This window comes from Embiotoca jacksoni, unplaced genomic scaffold (assembly GCF_022577435.1).
Source record: "Embiotoca jacksoni isolate LCO1_2020_lvr unplaced genomic scaffold, fEmbJac1.0.p SCAF_5, whole genome shotgun sequence".
NCBI lineage: Eukaryota > Metazoa > Chordata > Actinopteri > Embiotocidae > Embiotoca > Embiotoca jacksoni.
The window spans coordinates 6,162,247-6,176,279 of NW_027185403.1; the positions used below are offsets into that span (position 1 = coordinate 6,162,247).

General features: G+C 39.2%; 2 protein-coding genes across 2 annotated transcripts; both read left to right on the forward strand.

Annotated features, from left to right (window-relative positions):
* The first annotated feature begins 854 nt into the window (after positions 1-854).
* tmtops3a (teleost multiple tissue opsin 3a) lies at positions 855-7,421 on the forward strand. The gene is made up of 4 exons (XM_069170974.1): positions 855-1,267; positions 3,909-4,237; positions 5,759-5,992; positions 6,812-7,421. Exons 1-4 carry the CDS (start codon positions 901-903, stop codon positions 7,034-7,036), a joined length of 1,155 nt encoding a protein of 384 aa, XP_069027075.1. The 5' UTR covers positions 855-900; the 3' UTR covers positions 7,037-7,421.
* A 3,733-nt stretch (positions 7,422-11,154) lies between these two features.
* Positions 11,155-13,082, forward strand: cd40lg (CD40 ligand). Its single transcript, XM_069171142.1, has 4 exons — positions 11,155-11,592; positions 12,097-12,124; positions 12,214-12,309; positions 12,432-13,082. The coding sequence occupies exons 1-4, from the start codon at positions 11,392-11,394 to the stop codon at positions 12,803-12,805; spliced, it is 699 nt and encodes a 232-aa protein (XP_069027243.1). The 5' UTR covers positions 11,155-11,391; the 3' UTR covers positions 12,806-13,082.
* Positions 13,083-14,033: the final 951 nt, after the last annotated feature.

The window sequence follows — 14,033 nt, forward strand, 5'->3', positions numbered from 1 at the left end:
GTTTTGAGTCGATAAATTCAAATAATACTGAAATCAATGGGAACTATTGGCTGCCTTTGAGGACAATTTAAAATGGTTAAAGTAATTTGAATAGAATATAAACATTAAAAAAAACACTTGAATAGTCCTCATAAGTTATTGTGGATGCTGGTTTATTCTATAGTGGGATGTGCAGAAAAGAAAATGCTGAACTGATGGGAAACTCTCTTTGGTGACTTTCTTTGTGCTCAATTGAACCTGCTGTATGCAGCTATACACAGGAGCAGTCTGGCACAGACAGCAGCAATGAATATGAAACGCACAGCTTAGCAAAATCATGCAACAAAGTTTGTATTTCTGGAGTGGAATGCCTCGAATAATTTCCTCCAGTGTGATTGTAAAATTAGAACTTCATTTTGGACAATCACTTAATCTGGCCTATATCTGCCATGAAAAATCAAGAAACCCAATGGAACTCGGTGTGACTGCGAATGTGAATCACGTCTCATGAGCTCAGCACAGTGACTTGAAAAGCACTGCGTCTGCAGCTGGAAAGCTATAAATCTAGGGGATTTAACCTATTTACACAGGCAGTTGTGATCAAAAGGACTTGTTATAATAACTGGAGAGATTCCAAGAAAGAAAGAAGAAAACACCAGTGAGTGTGTGTGTGTGTGTGTGTGTGTGTGTGTGTGTGTGTGTGTGTGTGGCATGGTGGAGGGGTTGGAAGTATTTGCATATATTACAGAGCAGGTATAAAGAAGTGACAGGGCACGCTCAACTCTCCTCACACTTTAATAACTGTGTTATACTGGCCTCACAGCGTGCAGAGCTGCTGTACCGGGGCTGAGCAACACTTTGTGCATCTTGCTGTCCATCGTGTCCAGCTCCTCTCCAGTCCTCATCTCTCGCCTCACTGCTATGGTCGCCTACCTAAGCGGTTGCAATTCCAGCACCACAGACAGCTCCCTCTCCAGCTCCAGCTCCAGCACAGACGCCACCCTGTGGGACTCCGGTGGTTTGAGCCGGAGCGGGCACACGGTGGTGGCAGTATGCCTGGGCTTCATCTTCGTGGCTGGAGTCCTCACCAACTTTCTCACTCTGCTCATATTCGCAAAGTTTCGCTCCCTCTGGACGCCCATCAATCTCATCCTGTTGAACATCAGCCTGAGCGACATCCTCGTGTGTGTTTTCGGGACGCCATTCAGTTTCGCTGCGAGTCTGCACGGGAGATGGCTCATTGGAGAGCACGGCTGCAAGTGGTACGGGTTCGCCAATTCCCTCTTTGGTGAGTGACTGCACGACGTTTTGTCTGTTTACTCTTGTTTTTCGCCCGCTTGTATAGTTGTAGAAAGTTTTATGATGAATTCAGAAAGTTGGGAGTCGAAAATGTGTGACAGTTCGTGGTAGTCATTTCAGAAGAATTCAGATAAAAGGTCAAACTCAGGCAACAGTAGTCTGCCGGTAACAACGCCGTCGTGTGAAAGTACGCAAATAGGCTACAAGTAAAAGTCCTGCATTCAAAATGCAGAAAAATAAATATTAGCAAATATTTTAGTTGAGAATAAAGTAGCCATACCCAAAGTAAAAGTAGCCTACGTAACTCCCTTCAAAGGGTTATATTTTAGAGAAAATACATTTTTAAATGTGGTCGATTTGTATATAGTAACATAACTGTCAATGTAGTGGATGAAAAGTAAAACATTCAAAGTACCTCAAAACTCAACTTAAGTAAGTACTTAAGAGTAAAAGTACTTAATGCATCCACCACTTGATGAATAAGCCAACAACAAGCAGAGGTATTTAGTTTGAGTTTTTTCCATTTGTTTTAAACGAGTTTGTATCATCAATACAGTTGACTGGATATTTAAAAATAACAAGACTGAGATTCATGAAAGCTCAAAGTTTGGGCATCTTTGGACAAACAGCATTGTTAACTTTTCGAATCAAGTGAAAAGAGGTAAATGCAACCACTGCGGCAACCACACCTTAAAAAAAACAAAATTATTGAAATGTAAATGCATTGTTACTTTTTATTTCATGAAATTAAAAACTGTAAAGAAATTAAACAGTTAGGCGCCCTTTGAATTGTAAAATCCGACATTTTCATTGACTTATTAGACCTTAATTGTGTCATTGGCACTCAATTATCAGAAATGTTCATCAAGAATTGTCAACTGATGACAGTTTCAGAGCTGATTATTTCTCTGACTCTTCAAAAACTCAACATCCAAGGGCTCCTCAAAGCTACTGACTGATCTGGACCTGAAAATGAAGCTAACTGATGCTACAAAGCAGGGTCAGGCCATACAAGGATATCAACATACTTTCAATTTCCACTGTTCAAAATGTCATTAAAGTAGTATTAAAGTGGGCCTGTGGAGGTCAAGACAACTTCTGGAATATCAGGAAAACTTTCAAAAAACTGTGCCACAAACTGTGTATTTTAAAATGCAAATAAAATATGAATTATTAATTTTACCTGGGGGTACCTAAATGTTTGCTTACAACTGTATGATGCTACATAGGAAGCCAATGACAGAGACATAAAGTGCTGATGCAGCCTATTGATCTTGTGTCAAGGTAAAGATGACTGAGGTCTAACATGTCCTTTCATGAACTTTATTCAGTTTTGAACCATTCACCTTGTTTTCTGTTTAATCCTGAACACCCCCCCCCCCACTACAGTCCAAAACACACAAACACAAATACTGCAGGACTGCATAGGACACATACAAGATTTAATCACAGCCTTCAGCTGAAGGTTTTGTTGCGACTAAATTTGAAATTCCTTCAAAATGTGTTTCCTGAAAACAAAATCTGTATCTTGTCATCCCACTGATGTGTCACAGTCAATACACAATATCTCTGTTGGCAGTCTGAGGGCAATATGGGAATTTATTCATTGAAGTAAGGCTGGAGAGCTGGATAGGAAAAGTGGGATAAGAAATAAACATGTCTGCAGCCACACTTGCGGCCCTGTAAAGCTGTATTTAGACACAGTAGGGCTTTTCAGAGAATGCTACGGTCAGCATGCTCTTAATGTCAATATTAGCATGCAGCAAGCAGGAATAATGTTTAACAATGTTCACCATGTTAGTTTCGTGAGTTAGCATCCTAATATTTGCTAAATAGAACTAAATAAAAGTTACAGCGGAAGCTTGAGGCAATCCGTTAAACAAGACAAATCCCTCAAAAATACAATTGCCAGCCTTACAGTGGAGCCAGAAGAAAAGTCAGGCCTATACGAGTAGTCACTAACGTCTGTAGAAAATATCTGTACAAATCTTTACCACCCTGTGAGAGGCTAAAAGAAAAGTCAGACCATGAACAGCATGTGAGGATGTATGTTGCTATGAAAGAAGAAAGAACCTGCTTTCCTCACACATTCACGAGACCTGCTGTCTTCCCAGTCAGACACACCGCTGCTCCTCAGTGAGTACCTATTAGGCTGTAATGTCTACACTATAATTACTCTGCTGATTATACAGTACATTTAGCACCTTCCTGTCTAAAATTTGTTAGAAAGGAGTCAATAAAACATTGTAACATGCTGAGAGGTGGTGGGGCTGCAGGTTGCCATCATGCTGACATGAGACTTTAAAAATGAATTTAATGAGATGAAACCAGCTTTATACAATTTTTATTATGACTCATAGTTTCTGTTTTCTGTATTTTTTATTTTTTTTTGTTCAAATTAGTGTTACATGTCTGAGAAAGGAGCAGCTCTATTCCTTGTTTTACAGTGAATCAAGTCTTGGTGATGAGCAATTTGGTGAAATGGAGTATTGCTCAGTTGGTGAACTGGTTGCCAGTTTGTAGAGTTGCTACAGGGCCAAATGGGAAGCATCCTTGTAAGGATTCATTAATAAGTGGCCTCTAAATTATGTAAACTGCTCCTTCTGTTTTTTCCTCTCTTGCTTCATTAGGGATCGTGTCCCTGGTGTCCTTGTCCATTCTCTCTTATGAGCGCTACACCACCGTGCTGCATTCCTCCCAGGTTGACATCTCGGACTTCAGAAAGGCCTGGCTGTGTGTTGGAGGCTCTTGGCTCTACTCCCTCTTTTGGACACTGCCACCCCTCCTGGGTTGGAGCAGCTACGGGCCCGAGGGTCCTGGCACCACTTGTTCTGTCCAGTGGCACCTCCGCTCATCCACCAGCGTCTCGTATGTGTTGTGTCTCTTCATCTTCTGTCTGCTTCTGCCCCTTCTGCTCATGGTCTACTCTTATGGCCGAATCCTATTTGCCATTAAGAGGGTGAGTGACGCACTTTACGAAAAGGAGGTCCATTTTACCACATCACTTGGTATAACATGTCTGACATAGGATTAACTAACCAAATATACTGCTTCTGTATTCTGTGTTCATATACAAGGAAATCATGTCATGTAAGTCAGAAGGGTGTAACACAGTTTCCAGAGACTCATGCACATCTTTGTGGGGCTTTTATAAACCTGCCAGTCACACAAATAATTGGTAATTAAATTCTTCCGGTTGGTGTTGGGTTCATCCATGCTCTTGGCTTATACTACTACAATCAGTGAATCACCCAGAAGGTATTTTTAGATTGTGGAAGCAACCCGTTACTATTGGATACCTGCTGTTATGCAAGCACCTCCATTAGTTAGAAAACTCTGTGCACCCAAGGGAGTCAGGGTAGAAAAGGGCTTTGCAGACTTGATTACTGTACCAGTGAATTGCGGCTCAACTGCACACCAAGTGAGAGCCCTGCTGTATTCTTTTCTTAGAAACAGAGCAATCTGTCTGTTGAACCTTCAGCTGGCTTCTTAAAGGTGACTTAAACTGACACGTCAGAAGGAGAGATGACATTTATATCAACATTATTAACGTGGATCAATGTTGAATTTTTCTCTTCTCCGCATGACAGAATCCCATCTAGATTGCAGTCAGGTTGCTGTCTATAAAACTTTTTCTATGAACTCACACACATTTGAGCTTTACTGTTTCAATTGTGTCCTGTTGAATTGACAATTGAGATATTTCTAAACATAAATAAACAATTTTGGACCACAACAAAAGACTATTTCATATACTTATAGAAGAACAATTCTGCCACTTGATAGTTCTGTAGTCACAATAAGCAGATATCAAACTGCAAAATTGGATATTTTGGTAGGAAAAAAATTGTCAGTGAACATATTACTGATACATATCAATGTATTTGCTAAGTGCCAAATACCTTAAAATGTACTCATAATAGAAAACATAATCCAGCTGCAATTAAATGTATTTGGTGTCACAGTTTAGTTGGTATTTAATTTCTGGGAGACATGTTTTGGTCTCTCTGTTGGGATAAGACAGAATTCTGCATTAACATTTACCTTCAAAATCAGTGTCTTGCAGGATTTAAATGAGACACTACACAGATTGACTTATGATATATCTGAGCTCATTTTAGCCCACTGCAGCACATCAGGAGAAACCAGAAGAACAGATGTAATAAAACACACCAGAGCATGCTATGTCGCCAAAGAAAGAAATGTGCAAATGGCTCCTACACACATAAAGGCAAACTGAGATAATGAATGCAGCAAATCAAAAGACACAAAATCCAAATAAAGCACAGAAATGCACGCAGAAGAGGCATGAAAACCCGAGTCGATGGGGCTCCATCTATCTTTGTCACTTAGAGATCTGTATTGCAAATGTGCCTAACAAGATCCATGCCTTTTCTTAAACTGTGGTATTTAGTTGTTAAATCATCATCCAGACATTTTTATCCTCTGCATCTTTTACTCTCCTGCTTCATGTCTCCAGGTGGTTAAAATCAATCTGCTGGCAGCTCAGCGCAGAGAGCAGCACATTTTGGTGATGGTGTTTTCCATGGTGTCCTGCTACATGCTGTGCTGGATGCCCTATGGCATCATGGCGCTGATAGCGACCTTCAGCAGGTCGGGGGTGGTCACTCCCATCGCGAGTGTGGTGCCCTCCATCCTGGCCAAGTCAAGCACTGTTGTCAACCCCGTTATCTACGTCTTCTTCAACAACCAGGTGAGAGCTGATGAATAATGATCCATAATCCCTCTTTCCATTTTATTTGTTACTATATTGATGTAGATTGTTGGTCTAGGTGCCGTGTAAATACTGTGAAAGAGTCAAAACACTGAGTCCATGGACAAATGCACACAGCCACAGGATTCTTTTTTTCCTTCCATTCAGTCTTTCACCAGATCAGATCTCTGCCTGCTCTTCTTTTATTTGTATTTAATGTCCTGTGTGATTCTGCTGAGCGGCTGAACTGTAGCCGACTGACAGCAGGAGAAACTTACTGCAAACTGACGTTATGAAGCAGAACAAAAGAGATGTGAGATATGATCTTAAGTGGTCACTCAGGATGCATGTTGATGCAAGATGGAAACCGTTGTGCCTTAAAGATACAGACACAAAGCAGCCTGTTCCTGATAGAGTTCCGGCGTGTAGCTTAAGAAGATATAAAACTATACTGAGATGGTTTTTGGTTCTTAAAACCACAAAAATAATACGCTTCTACAAGGAGAAGGACCCAAATGCACGGCACAAGAGACAGGTTGTGGACAGGAAAAAGTAAACTTTACATACAAAAACCAGATACACAAAACACAAAGGCCAGCTAGAGGCAAAGGCCAAAATCTAAGTAAGAAGTGAACAAAACAGCTGGTAGAAGACGAGTCCAAGCAAAAACGGGATCCTACGAACTGTCAACATTGTAGTAGTAGTAGACTACAATGGAAACAAAAATAGGTCATAGCATTATCAGCCAATGGAGGGATGAAGTGCTAAAGTGTAGTTACGTTCTCCTTGACATTGTTGTTGTTTTGTATTTCTACACAGTTTTATAGCTGCTTTGTGGCCTTCATAAAGTGCAGTGAGGAACCCCACTCTGTTCAAGTAGAGGAGCACCCAACACCCAGGACAAAGTTTTCAAATTTCTTCCACAGTCAGAATCCAGTGTCCCTCAGCTCTTCACAACCTCAGATCCTCAACAGCCCGGGACACACTACCGTCTGCAACCACCACAATGACCGCCACACCCTTGTTGTCCACTACACTCCATAAAAACTTCATATTTTTCATCTGACTGACTGTGAAGCTAAAAATGAATGTTTATTTTTATTGTCCAGAATCCGAAGTGCTACGAAAACACACCTATTTGCCTTCTGACTCTTCATTATTATTTTCACTTAACAATTCATATTAATTGTTTAACATTGAATGTAAACTCAGTGCCATGTAGTTCAGCCTCTGCTTTCATGCTTGTTTAATTTGGTCATACACTGAGCTTCCATGTATGCAAGTATCATTGTATATATTTGAATGAATGCTCTGAAAATACAATATGAATTTGCTACAGGTTTGACCTCGAGCATGTACATCCAGATACATTTATAGAAAACAGAATATAAATGAATGTCTTTCATGGTTTACAAAAAATAAAATCCCATCCACACTTTCTCCTGTTTTTTGGTCTCTTGATCTTGATCTTTTCTGTAATAAACAGCAACCACAACCAACAGCCGTGTTGAATTCAGTAGCTAAATAGGTAATAGTAAAACATTATACTAAGTAGAGGCCGGCGATATGGCCAAACAATAATATCACAATATATCTGGGTATTTTTGCGATAATGATATTCTTGACAAAATACAGAAAAATATGTGATTATTAATATCAATTACATACAATTTCAACCAAGTGTTACAGATTTATGTCAGCATAAATGTAACATTATGCCTTCAAATATTAATTAAAAACTAAACAAAAATCACCTCTTAGTTCTTTAGTTTTTAAAAACATGCATCCGTCCCTCGCCTGTGCACGGTCACATAGGGAAAGCTGATCACACTGGAGAGAGGAAACCAACTCAAGTGTGTGTGTACAAGACCTCTCACTGGTGGACTATGATGAGTGTAAAATCTTACATGAGCACATGCATGGACCAAAGCTGAAGAGTGGAAACTAACAAAGAGGACAGACTTGGATTTAGATCTACTGAGAACACTTGTTAGTTAGACTGAATTTGAGAGACAAAGACCATACTATGTAGTTCAGCCACTGTTATAATGCTTGTTTAATTTAGTCATGTTCTGATAGGCAAGTGTCACAGTATATATTCTAAATCAATACTCTGAAAACAAAATCTGAACTTGCTACAGGTTGTACATCCAGATTTTTCACGTTTTCTTGTCTCTTGATTATTAACTTTTTCTACAATAAACAGCAGAATTGAATTAAAGGAAAAATAAAGCTACCAGTACAATATAATACTCAATCATATGCTACTTAAATGAAACTAAATGGTAATATCTCATTGAGATCTTAGCGCATTAAATATAACCCTATGCAATTATTAAAGGCTCATATATTGTTTAGTACCATGGTAATACAGCAAAGTAGAACATTAATGGAAGGTTTGTGTTTGACATTTAGTATATCCGGGATTTATATATCTACATATAAATATTCTGCATGAATAGATATTTACAGAAGGGAATACTTGTATCCACTAGGGGCAGCTGTGAGCCGTGAAAGATGTCTGCATGAACCATTCTATTCACATAAACATTTGCACTCTTGGAGCCTTGTTTACTAAAGGTTTGTGTGTAAAATCACGTGCAAACTTCACATCACCCGCAAAAAAAATTTTCCCAGCTGATCTACTAACCGCGTGCAGTGAGGATTGCGTCTTTCAAATGTGCAATTTAACACACGTTGTCCATTTTGCGTGTCCGCCTGAATAAATATGTAATATTGGGCATTTCTACTTGAACGTGTAAAAATACTTGGAGGGGAAATGCAAATACATACATTTAACACCTGCAATGATATTTGCTAAACCTGAAAGTAGAAACAGGAGAAGAGATTGCGTGTGTATTTTAGTACGAACTGAAAGGAACGTATTAATCAGGTGACCACATCAGGAGAGACGGCTGCTCTTATTGTGGTGAGAAGGAGACGCAGGGGAAACTAAAGAAGATGTAGGGAACGTGGTTTTACACCCGTGGGGGAAAAAAATTTAAAGACAGAGGGAAAAATTATTCCGATTTTTCGTCTGTCCACAGATGACATTTTTGAGTTATTGGGTTAACTGAATGATGATTGACAGCCAACAAGAGGATGAGCCACACAATACTAGCAATTAAAAAAAAAAACGTCTTACGACTCTGCATTTACTTTCTTCTGGGTTGTTCCAGCGTATCTCTGCTTGGATATCCCACCCGGTCGTGTTATTCAGGTATGCTGTCACAGGTCCTGAATGTGTCCCGCAGAATTCACAGGTAGTTGCATAAGGTTCCCGAGCACTCGCGAGGCACTGAACGAAACTAACTCACTTGCTCATCACAGAAAGATCTGGACCTGTTGATCGATGTTTGATCTCATACTCCTCTTTTATTTGCCCAACGTTTTATCATAAGCCGGTTTTCTTTTTTTTTCTCCTAATATCTTGCCATCTTCTCATAATTTCATCTATAGATCTTTTTGTTATTCCCATTGACTTCCTCACTGATAACCTCCGATATAGCGTTGCGTTGCCTGTTATAGGCCCTATTTATGTTTATCAATTTAAATGGGATCAGATTTTCTTCCTGGTTGTTCTGTTAGAACGGCTGGAATCACGTTAGTAAATCACACGCAAAAACGGGTGCAAAATAAAGGTGCAAACTTTTTAAACAAGCACGCAATTTAGTACCCTTTATTTGAGATCTTAGTAAATCAGGCCTTTGTTGTAGTGACTGCATGTTGTTCGGACAAGTGCATAAAAATAACCTTGGTTGCTTTGCCTTTTTTTTTTTAGGTGTTTTTTGAGGAAAGATTCTTGGAACGTTTTGTGAATCAGAGATGGGGCTTTTATCCAGCGACGCTGTGACTGTGCTCTATTGTACAGGATCCATGCAGTGTAGTATACAGATGGGTTTAAATCCCAAAACAATGCAGCATAAAGAACTCATTAAAAATCACTGGTTTGAGATTTTACCTGCGCTGCATCACAATATGTTCACAACACTTGGTTCACTTCCTTTAAATTCCAAATCTTTTTGATGTTGTTTTTTTTTTTTTACCCCATTTTAAAATATGGCTATTTGAACACAATAACCTTTGCAACGCATCAAATTTAACCCCCAAAAATGTGTGCATATTGTCCAACATTGAAAACAGCAAACAACACACATTTAGCAATCATCCACAAATTGGGACTTGAAATTTTAAAAGTGCTACAGTAGATATGAGATCACAAACATATGGTATTGTGGTTCGGGTAAATAACCCAGTAGTGATATAAAAATCAACACAGGGTCACATAACCAATTGTCTTCAAGCGGTTTTCTATTTATTGGTTAAAGGTGAGCCTTTAGCATGTCTTAATCTGGATTTTAAGGCTCCGAAATTCACACGACACTTCTAGATATGAAAAGCAGTGATTTGCTACAAATCGGACTGAAAGCAACTGATTCCAAACCTCATACAAGCTAGACCACCATATGACAATGACAAAGTTGCATTATGCTCGTACACAACACGCTGTAAACTACTGCGTGCCCATGCCACATTAAAAACCTTTCACATTGGCCAAACCAGGTTGTGTGGGTGCACTAGAAAAACAGCAGTGGGTCTCATTGCAGACGAATTTACCACCGCAACCAACAGATTTCATGTACCCTGCGGTTGTTATCAAAGATCGGTGCCTTTGTATCTGAATAGACCATGTCAAGCTGAACTGAACTGAGTTCAGAAAGCTTTTCACAGCCTGTAATGGTCTGGAGTTTGGTTACTGCAATCTCGTCTCTTGATCCATCTGGATTTCTTATGAAGTAAGTGACTGTAATAAGTAAACCAATATTGAAAAAGCAATAGTGATGACCCTATGGTCATACAGCCAGCTTGTCTTTAGTGATCACAGAACCATCGAATCCATGTCTTATTATAGGACATGTTTAATACATTATTTGCTGCTGCTGTTATAATTTATGCAGGTCAGTTATTTGTCTCTCAAAGTACCCACCGCATCAAAACTAAATTAAAATAGCACTGAAAACTTAATATAGATGCCCTTGAGTATGCTCTGTGTAATGCCACTTACTTTAGACACTATTATGATACCATAAAATTATGCAAGATTTTATGGGGCTTTAGTGTTTTTTTGGCCAAAAATGGAAATACTGCCACCCTGAGATATAAATACTGAGTAAAAGGTCATGATGCAGTGTGTGCTATTTGGGTACACCTACCCGTCTGAACGGAAGAAAGAAACCTACTCTCTAAACGTCACAACTTTGACAGATCTGCATGTTGAAGAGTGTAGAGCTTCCAGGAAGTAGTAAGAGAAAAACTCAGTGGCTTGAGAGCAACTGCTAAAAAGTGCATGGGATGTCACGGACATCAGGCCTCTCTAGGTGTCACCGCTCCTCTCCACCATGATCAACACTTACCAGACCAGCCTGGCTCCACCGCCGTTGCCTCCGCGCTACAACAGGTCCCACCCGGTCCTCATCCCGGCTCCACTTCCATCAAAAGGACACTCCAAGCCTCTCATCCGTTTTTTGGTTGGTGTAGTGGTGCTGCATTTATTGCTGTCTCTCGGAGGATTCATCTATCTGTACCACAATGAAAAAATGGTAAAGTTTTTCTCTTACATTTGTGGATTTAAACTGAGTAGTTAGGATGAACTAAACTAGTTAGTGAGAGTAGTTTACTTTGAATCTATTTTTATAAAAGTGATAGCTTAAAGAAAACACAAAAACAATTCAGTTTAAAATAAAAATTAAACTATCTTCCACTTTGATGTTAAGATGTATTCAGTTTTATTCTAAAACATGATGCAATAAAATATAATGAATGGTACACAAGTTTGCTTATATTACAGTATTGAAAAATATCTTCGTTCTCTTGGTTCACACATTTTGCTCTGTCTAAAAATATACCAGTGCGCCCACTTCAACTGCATTTGAAGCGCAGGAAATGCTCTCAAATAGATGAGATGTGATAGTCACAGCACAGCCTCAGACAAGATGAGCCATTTGTGAACAATGAAGACATTTAATTGTTAGTATTATAAGAAAATCCATATTCAGTATATTGTGTTACCTGTTTCTGATGTTCTACTTTTTCAATTCTTACAGGAAAAACATTCTTCAGCTGAAGGAAGAGGTACATTTTTTTTTATTAATTGACTTTATACGTAGAGTTGGAGAAAACTCAATCTCAACCATATGTCTGACATTTGTACTCTTTTCCAGCTGCTCCCATCTCATCAGATAAGCAGGACACATCGTATAAAGTCTTGGCACACATGGTAGTTGATCAGCGATCAATCACTGCAAAAAAGCATACACGTAAGAAACTATAAAAATGTTTCAACTTTTAAAAATGCAGTTATAATAGATCAAATATCTATGTGAACGTTAAAAGTATTGTCCAAAAACGTTTGCTGAAACTTCTCCTTCTGTGTCTCCAGCGGGTAATCTCCAGTGGGACATAAGCCACTCAGTTCGTAGGAACATCAGCTACTACCACAGCAGCTGGTTGACTATCCTACAGCCTGGTGATTACTATGTCTACTCCAGGGTGACCTTCTCCAAAGGTGACCCCGTGCGGCCGCTGGTCAGCAGGGTCAAGCTGAGGAAGAATGAGACAGGAGAGGAGAAGATTGTGATGCAGGCCTACTGCAGCCTGGACAGCAGCTCTGAATCCTCCCCTCGCATGTGCACGGCCACACAGGGAAGGCTGATCACACTGGAGAAAGGAAACCAAGTCAGTGTGTGGGTACAAGACCTCTTACTGGTGGACTATGATGAAGGTGCAACAACCTTTGGGATGTACAAACTGTAGGACTCTTACACGAGCACATGCATGGACCAAAGCTGAAGAGTGGAAACTAATGACGAGGACGGACTTGGATTTAGATCTACTGAGAACACCGTTAGATAAATGGGATCTTTTTCGTGGATTTGAAAGACAAGGACTGCATTTTCAAACTATAATTTATTAAATCAGATATGTCAATTTTTTTTTTCTATATTTCAGTGGTATTATTGTAGATGTTTGTTCTGTATTTATTGATATAAACAAGGTTGTATAACTGTGAAATGAAACTGATATTTCATTTATAATATTTCTACTCTTCTCAGTTTTTCTTCTATGCGCCACCTTTCAGGAGTTAGTAACAAGTAAAGGAGATAGATACAGTGGACTAAAACATCCACATATTTGACATTTCCAGTGTTGGGTTAAATAGCTTCACACTCAGAACGAAGCAGAATATTTTAAATGGTGTAAAGGAAAGGCATGCAAGCAAAAAAGTCAGAATAAAATCAACACTTAGTGATTAACAGGTGAACTTAAAGAAAATATCCAAATTCATGACCAGTATTAACACAGCAAAGCTATTGATTATTAAAGCCCACAATAACTCACTCTGCTGTAGATTGCTGTGAGGAGCAACACCTGGCCGCATGTTGCATTCTAGCTCCGTCTGTACTACTGTGGTTTTACATTTCTAGAACACAAAAAAAAAACACATTGCAAAGATACATTTTCTCATGATGTCAAATATTACCACTGGCCATGCAGGTTACCACTCGAGAAAGCAAAGTAGACTCAGCAGTAGATTAGCTTTTTTTTTCCGCCGAAGTTTCCGCACCTTGTTTTCACTGGCAGAAGATAAATATCTGGCGAGTATTTTCAGGGGCAACACCTGATTCTTTTTTTAGAGCCACACTAGTGATTTACAAGTTTTACCTTCTTAAGCAAAGTTTCCACTTTCGACATGTATTTTTCCTTCTTTCCAGGTAGCTGGTGGTTTTCATTATTTTCTGAATGGTGTATGGATTTTTTTTATCAGACTTGAAACTTGAGTTGTGTCATGCATCCCAGTAAGTTTTAAGTCTTAATTTTGTATTGTTAAAGTGGTAAACCAGGTTAAATGTAGATTTTAATCTGACAAACATTCACTGTCAGGAATTACACAACTCAAGCAAGACTTGAGAATAATGTGATATTCAGGCAGGAAAAGACAGGCTCATTAGTAAATGACCTAAATCATTAACTTTCCAGTTAA

Excerpts from the sequence above, each read along its gene's own strand:
- tmtops3a (XM_069170974.1), top strand. The coding sequence starts at position 901 with ATGGTCGCCTACCTAAGCGGTTGCAATTCCAGCACCACAGACAGCTCC. Across the intron at positions 1,268-3,908 it reads GTTCGCCAATTCCCTCTTTG|GGATCGTGTCCCTGGTGTCC; the intron begins GTGAGTGACTGC and ends TTGCTTCATTAG. Across the intron at positions 5,993-6,811 it reads ACGTCTTCTTCAACAACCAG|TTTTATAGCTGCTTTGTGGC; the intron begins GTGAGAGCTGAT and ends ATTTCTACACAG.
- cd40lg (XM_069171142.1), top strand. The coding sequence starts at position 11,392 with ATGATCAACACTTACCAGACCAGCCTGGCTCCACCGCCGTTGCCTCCG. Across the intron at positions 11,593-12,096 it reads TGTACCACAATGAAAAAATG|GAAAAACATTCTTCAGCTGA; the intron begins GTAAAGTTTTTC and ends CAATTCTTACAG. Across the intron at positions 12,125-12,213 it reads TTCTTCAGCTGAAGGAAGAG|CTGCTCCCATCTCATCAGAT; the intron begins GTACATTTTTTT and ends ACTCTTTTCCAG.